The 8,095-nt window shown below is 28.2% G+C and overlaps 1 protein-coding gene and 1 non-coding gene across 2 annotated transcripts; both read right to left on the bottom strand.

The window, feature by feature from the left end:
• Positions 1-321: 321 nt before the first annotated feature.
• LOC145190809 (U4 spliceosomal RNA) lies at positions 322-460 on the bottom strand. Its single transcript, XR_013847452.2, has one exon. It is a non-coding gene; the product is annotated as a U4 spliceosomal RNA (small nuclear RNA).
• Positions 461-2,976: 2,516 nt separating this feature from the next.
• Positions 2,977-4,812, bottom strand: LOC145190192 (E3 ubiquitin-protein ligase RNF181-like). The gene has a single exon (XM_080066984.2). It carries the CDS (start codon positions 4,730-4,732, stop codon positions 4,313-4,315), a length of 420 nt encoding a protein of 139 aa, XP_079923110.2. The 5' UTR covers positions 4,733-4,812; the 3' UTR covers positions 2,977-4,312.
• Between the last annotated feature and the right edge of the window lie 3,283 nt (positions 4,813-8,095).

The following is an 8,095-nucleotide window of genomic DNA, read 5'->3' as shown; positions in this document are numbered from 1 at the left end:
AGTTATAAAATTGGCTTATATGGGCCAAACCCATGCTTAGGGTAACTCTAGAAGGGTAGTTGTGCCCAAGGAATCGATCTAAAATGTTGTTAGAATAATGAGGGCAACAGAAATAATTTTCATAACCATACGTAAAGAGCATGTTTTGCACAAAAAAAATTTTAAAAAAAAGCTACTTTCTAATCATTAAATCATCGAAGACAAGAAAAATTCACACCTGAATCTCATTTCAAATTCTTATTGTAATTGACCTACTCTAAAACTCTTGTAGTGCTGAAACTTGTAGTGTCATAGTTATTTCTTTATGCAAGATTAGGTAGGCTCGCAGACGAGCCGTTAAAAATTGCGTAGCCGACGGTATTTCACGTCGTCTAGCGGGGTATTGGGAAAAGTTTTCAACTAGCAATAACCACGGCTCGGTTTAACCTCATTGCCTATGGTAATGCCACTGCGCAAAGCTAATTAAATGAGAAAATTATAAAATTAAAGATATTAACTTGTTTTGAAGTACTTGTGGAGTGCAAACAATTATTTGAGAAACATAGATAAATTATATTTGTAAAATAATTTCTTTTGTTTTTAATAAAATTTTCTCGTTTCAGGTTTTATCTTTTTTTTTAATTCATTTTTGTTTTATGAAATTTATGTGATTTTTTTGATTAATCTATTTGATTAATCTATTTAATATATTTGATTAATCTATTTGATTAATCTATTTGATTAATCTATTATCGATGGTTTTTTTGAGTATTTTTTATACATCATTGCTTTGTTCATTGTGCTTTATTAGTAAATCAATAATAGCAATGACCTGTCTTTTTTAATATTCCTATTATAAACATATATATATATATATAACATATATATACATATGTTATATATATATATATATATGTTTTTAATAGGGATATTAAAAAAGACAGGTCATTGCTATTATTGATTATTTATACAGAAGTCTTTTGAGTTTTTTACTTTTTTAGAAGATTTTTATTTTTTTAGAAGAGGCGGATGGTGTATGCAATTTTTCCTAACTCTAGTCTTCAAAATTTAGTTACGTATTCTTCAGCACACCTGATATTGATGAAAGTTGAAGTTCTTGTTAACGAATAGCAAATTCTAAAGTTTATCAGAAAGATGCAGTTATAGTTCAAAACCTGCCTTGTGTTTACGACGTAGATGTTCAACTGTACTACAAAAGAGAATATTTAAAATCAACATTATAGAAGAGCACATCTCATTAGAAAAAATCTCCTCGAAACTGAATTTATTTTTCACTTTTTAAGATTCAAAAGCAAGACTAGAATGTAGTTTTTCAAAAATGATTGAAGGATCATCAAACTCAATTTTCTATTCTGGTTGGTTTGGCAAAAGAATGTTAATTTCTAATTAATAAAAAAATAAACTAAGATGAAAGCCTTAATTCTTCAGTTTAAGGGAACACAACTATTGTCCAATAATTTACATTTTTGAAATTTTATTAATTTAAAAGGTCAACACTTTTCAAGCTTGACCATTTTTCCTCAGAACGTTATTTCTAGATTTTCTAAAGTTTTGTAAGAATTTTAGTTTGTAGGGTATACTAGAAGTAATGTCTGTTGCTGCCCTTAAAGTGTTTGCTGAAATTAAATTAATTTTTTTAAGCAAATTTATTCTTATATCTGAAGTGGAAGTTGTTGTATGCATTTAATAATTCAATGTTTACAACATATAAATAGCATTATTCTAAATCCCATGAAAATGAAAATGAAGTTACAGGTAGAAATAAAAATATTATTACCATTGTCTGCCTAAAAGTGATCATAAGTGATGCTTGGTTTGAAGAGATAATGCATTTTTATTCTTTCAAGGAGATCATTTACCATACCACCACTCAAGAGAAATATCATTTAACGCACCATACCGAGAGTGGTAGGGTGCGTTAAATGATATTTCTCTTGAGTTAGCATTGAACACCAATTGATGAAGTTAAACTCAGAACCTGTCTCAATTCGTCTTCCATCATTAGTTAAAAATCTTACCACTGCAAGATCATACTTTTATTTAAATGACTGTATCAATTGTCGAATAAAAAATTGTTTTTTGTTTTTTTTTCAGCTGTCGTTAGTCTTTACGATAATACCTAATTCTTGTAGCAGATGCACGCTCAACAGTTGCTTTTCCGTGTAATTTTCTATGGTCTCGTTCTGTTTTTAGAGAAGCAATAGAGTTCCAGTTTTCTAAATATAATATTTTGTTGCAATCTTTCTGATTACATTGCCAGAATGTTTCGCTTTTTCCAAAGTATTCCCTACATACTGATTCTTTTAAAGACATTTATAATTTGGAATGAGGTAAATAACACACTTTCTTTTGAATTTGCAGCCATTAACATGTAAAAAGTTTTAAGTTATTTATACGAAAGCTTAATTGAAAAATATTAATTGAAAAGTTTGAAGGGAAAAACTAATAGGTTTTTTTTTAATTTGCCTTTCTAATCGGCGCTTCACATTATTACTGTCACTAATCGGCAATTATTTTTACTAATACACACTTCGAATACATTAAGTTACAAATTGGCCCTTCGCCACTGAGATTTTACATTCAGAAATGTTTTTCAACATCTTAGCAAAATATAATAAAAAAAAACAACTTAAAAATGATTTTGAAAACTCAAATCATTTCTTTTTAATCGAATCTCGAATCGAAGCAGCACTAGGTTCACTAATCAATTCGATTATCAGGGCCCTATTCAAATTCATTAAAAATGGCTCCCAACTTCTACTCGTGTCAGAAATTTGATGATTAAGCTGTAGAATAAAGACGAAATTATTTTCAATCAGAAATACCTTGAGCGAAAATGTAAAAGCAGTGCGATGTTTAGTAAGGAAAATTTACGACATACTTATTGAAGTTGCTGAGCAAACTAAATGACCAAGAAATCGATGTGAAGAAATGCCATTGTGAAAAGAACTCAAGAACTTTAGTTTTCTTATTCAATTTTTTTTTTTGGTACGATATTTTATTCTAATTTAATAAAATAAGCAAAGAGTTGCAAAACATATCAGTGGATTTGACAACTGTCATTTCCAGCATGCAACAAATGGACAAGAGGTTAAGATACCTCTAACCATAACCATAGATACCTCTTTTGTAACAGCATTAACAATCATAAAAGAAAATCGCTGCTAAATTAAAAGTAGATCCGATTCTCAATGAGACACGCTAAAAGAAAGAAACAACCCTAATGCGAAAGTGATGATGAAGCATTTGCTTAAGTAAAAGTAAGATTTAAAATGAATATAACAATTTTGTAAAGATTGCAATGTTGTTACACAGCCGATTCGAACAATTGCAAACGCTTCATGACACACAAGCTCCTATACAAATTTCAGTGGTTAAAATGAATTGATTCATTAAATTTCAGTATGTATGTGGAAAAAACCTTACGACTAGTAAAACTAAGGATATTTATGGCTGTATGCTTAGGAGCTGTTATTGTTAAATTTCATAATTTCTTATTTGGCATGCAACAATCCGATTAATTTCTTACTTGACAACAACGATTCGGTTAACTTCTTATTTGTCATACAACGATGAGGTTATGACTTCAAAAGTTCTTTCAAAACTTTTTCTGGTACAAAAATTGCACTTCGAATCCTTCTAACAATTCAGGCTACAATAGCTTTATCTAGGGAAAGCTTTAAAAAAAAGCTTTTTAAAGCTTAAATTGATTAAAAGCTGTGCGTTCAACGACCCTTTGTCAATTGAGAATGATGTTGCTAACCAACTCGATTATAATGAATTCTATTTCTGATTTTGCATTTGTTGAACCACGAAAAATTTATAAATATGAAAATTCAACGATCGTTTATATTAATTTGTTATTTTATATGTAACTCATGTAAAAGTTAAATATATTTCACAATTTTATTCATCATTAAAAATGTTCTTACTAAAAAAAAAATATTTTTACTATTTCTCACTGGTAGTGTTAAACTAACAATAAGACCTGGCCTTAGGGTGAGACAAGTGAAAAGCCCACTAACTTTTTAATTTTGGCTCTTGCTTCTTGATGTAAGAGCTCCCACACATCAATTCTTGCCAAGTGCCCCACATGTCCTAATCCCTGGCCTGTATATATTTACATGCAAACATATACTTACACACATTTTATTATTACTATTACAAAATTAGAAGACCAAAGCTTTAAGTTAATTACACAATACCTATATGATATTTAAAAATTTGCCTAAAAAAAGAATTATAAGATTATTACATGTAATATACACAAGCATCATGAATTTTTTTAAAAATGTCTAAACATTGAGTAACATTATGAAAACATAGAATTATGAAGCTCTTCAAGCATTTCTTCCCGTTGAGGTTCTTTTTCCTTCAGCCGCCTATTTTCTTCATACTCAAAGTCATCTGTAGGATATTCACACCGACATATAGGACAAGTATTTGTTTTATACAACCAAGGCAAAATACAATTTGCATGAAAACAGTGCTTACATTTTGGCAGCTCCTTGACAAGATGCTTTGTTTCAAATACCTTTAAGCATATGGCACAGCTATCATTTTGTCGGTGTACAGTTGAAAGATTTGCTAAAAACTGTTTTGAAGCTGGAGGATTTTTTATTTTTGTTACCATAAAACTTTCTAATTCTGTAGAATTTTGAAAAGCTGTTTGAATAAACCTAGCAAGCTCAAGAGAATTCCAAGATTCAAAATTGTAGGTTTGTGAGGTCATTGTAGTGGTTATTTAGTTTAACTTTTTAAATAAACAATTATAGATATTTTATATAACTAGCTGTAAGTAAATCATAGGTACTTTGATATAAACATAAATCCATACATATACATACATACATACATACATACATAACATACATACATACATACATACATACATACATACATACATACATACATACATACATACATACATACATACATACATACATACATACATTCATGCATGCATGCATGCATGCATGCATGCATGCATGCATGCATGCATACATACATACATACATACATACATACATACATACATACATACATACATACATACATACATACATACATACATACATACATACATACATACATACATAGATACATACACATATATATATGTATATATATATACATATATATATGTATGTATATATATATATATATATATATATATATATATATATATATATATATATATATATATATATATATATATATATATATATATATATATATATATATATATATATGTATACACGATGCAACTATTTTACTTTTTTTTAACTACTTGTATACATACATAAACTTAATACGCTAATTCAATGAAAAAAAGTGAAATAAAAATTAGAAAAATGAAGTAAGCTTTTAAAAGTCAATTATTATTCTCTGTTCAAAAAGCAATTTTTATTTTGTTTATAGTATCGTTTACATTGAGATTATTTGCGAAATTTTATGAACCCTCGGCTTCGGTAAACTTTTTAATAGACAAATTCACCGTGCGTATGGCTCAAAAATCTTGAGGTAAACATTTTGTATTTCCATATACTGATACTTAAAACTATTGATTTTCTTTCAATAATTCAAATTAACCCCCTGTGAAAGTAAATTTTTATTAAGTCTGTTGTATAAAAAGGAATGTTTCAGAAAAGTTTTATTGTTTCTTTATTAAGATCTACATAACATGGCTCTTCAAAGACCATTAATAAACGCCATAACCCTATCGCCGAGGATCGTGTAAATCAAAACCGGCTGAATTTTCATAGCCACACAAATCTATGAAGTAGGCTGTGACAATTTCCGTTTTCCGGGAAACGAAAGCGGGAATTTCCGGGAACGGGATTCATTTCCCGGACTTGGAAAAAAACGGGAACGGGAATTCCCGTTCCCGTATTTTAAAAAGCGGGAACGGGAAAATCCCGTTCCTGTTCCCGTTTTTCACCTGGAACGTCTAATATTTCCTGGTTTTTTTTCCTGCTTTTTTTTTTTCTTTTTTTTTCCTGGTTATATAATTTGTTTTTTTTTTTTTGTGGTTTATTTTGGTTTAGGTGTTTGTTTTTTTTTGGATTCTTTTTTATTTTTTTTTTTTTATTTTTTAAATTTATTAACTTAACAACATAGAAGACTTTTACAACATAGAAGATTTTTACAACATAGATGACACACAGGGGAGTTTTAATAAAAGCTATGTACCTAAAAAAAAAAAAGGAAAAAAGGTTAATTCTAACTAATAACTTATATTCAAAGGAAAATAAGGTAATTAACAAGAAAGATACCAAAGATATGAAGAAAGTTAGTAAAGAAAAGACGCAAGTTAGCAAAGAAAAGAAGAAATTAGTAAAGAAAAGAAAAAAGTTAATAAAGAAAAGAAGAAAGTTAGTAAAGAAAAGACGAAAGTTAGTAAAGAAAAGAAGAAGTTAGTAAAGAAAAGACGAAAGTTAGTAAAGAAAAGAAGAAGTTAGTAAAGAAAAGAAAAAATTAGTAAAGAAATGAAGAAAGTTAGTAAAGAAAAGACGAAAGTTAGTAAAGAAAAGAAGAAAGTTAGTAAAGAAAAGAAGAAAGTTAGTAAAGAAAAGAAGAAAGTTAGTAAAGAAAAGAAGAAAGTTAGCAAAGAAACGAAGACAGTAAACTACTTAAAAAAATTATAATTAGGTCTTAAACCTAATTATAATTTTAAATTATTATAATATTTATATATATTTACCTTATAGTTATAGTAGTTTGTTCCTAGTATTAGTACCAAATTTATAACATAAATCTTAAAATCTTAAAATAAACGGGAATATATGCGCGCAAATCATAAAATAGCGGGAATCCCGTAAAAAAGCGGGAAACTTGGTAAAATGCGGGAAACTTGTAAAAATACGGCTTTTCCCGTATTTCTTATATTATATTATAATATATAAATATATATATTATAATATATAAATATATAAATATGTATATATATAATATATAAATATATATATTATATATATATAATATATATATAATATATATATATTATATCATAATATATAAATATATATATATATATTATATATTATAATATAATAATTACGGGAAAACCCCGTAACATCGAATGACGTACGGGAACAGGAACGGGAATTTCCTGTTCCCGTATTTTATTTATTACGGGAACAGGATCCCGTTCCCGTATTTTAAATACCAAAAGCAGGAACAGGATCCCGCTCCCGTAGTTCCCGTAAATACGGGAACTTGGCGCACTCTACTATGAAGAATATTTTTTTGCAAAGAACATTAACGAATTCCATTTTCATTACTCGATGAATGTTCATCTTTTCATTTACTTTTTTTTCTTAAGTAATATTAAAAATTTTTACTGAAAAATAATGGTAAATCCTGTTAAACTAAAATTCACAACAAGGAATCATATGTTTCGCAAGAGTAATATGTTTTTAGCTCGTTTGTCTGCCTTATTACACTCGAAAGAACATTCGCATCTATAACAAACCAAAAAATAATTTTTTTAATAGTAAAAAACAGGCTGGCAATGTTTTGATTTTGAGAACTAAGCGCCGGAGTTTGATTTTTCCATTTTTTACGATTAATAACAATTAAAATAAAAATTTTTGTGTAAGTTATTTAAAATAAATCTAATTTTCTGAAGTTTGTTAAAATAGAACTCTTCATGGGTTTAAAACAGCCAAGTTTTTGGTGTGGCATGTTTGCATTCACACATAAAATTGTTATTTAAAATTTGTTTTAAACGAATTATATCAGTTTTAATCGAATAGCAACTGAGTGCAATGTTTTGAAACAAGTTAATATAAGTTTTCGAGGTATCGCAAATTTTTATTTTAACTGTTATTAATCGTAAAAAATCGAAAAACCAAACACCGGCGCTAATTGAGAACAAAATCAATCGTAAAGTTAATTTACTCAAGATGGTGAATTTCAACGATTTACTGTATATTTTTGTACTTTCAACTTCTGATTAGAGCATTTTACATTAATTTTGAGCCATTTTTCTATACAAATCTTATTCAGCATTTAAATCTCTATCATTATTGATCATAAAAGTAAGGGGGTTGGGGGTTGGGGTATGGGGGGTATGATGGTAAATACGTTTGAG

Source organism: Hydra viridissima, unplaced genomic scaffold (genome assembly GCF_058129835.1).
Source record: "Hydra viridissima isolate aposymbiotic clone 2 unplaced genomic scaffold, HvirCarnegie_v1 scaffold_6, whole genome shotgun sequence".
NCBI classification, from domain to species: Eukaryota; Metazoa; Cnidaria; class Hydrozoa; order Anthoathecata; family Hydridae; genus Hydra; species Hydra viridissima.
This window is presented reverse-complemented; position numbering and strand designations above follow the sequence as displayed.

Bases quoted from the DNA above. Each gene is read 5' to 3' on its own strand.
- LOC145190192 (XM_080066984.2), bottom strand. From the start codon at position 4,732: ATGACCTCACAAACCTACAATTTTGAATCTTGGAATTCTCTTGAGCTT.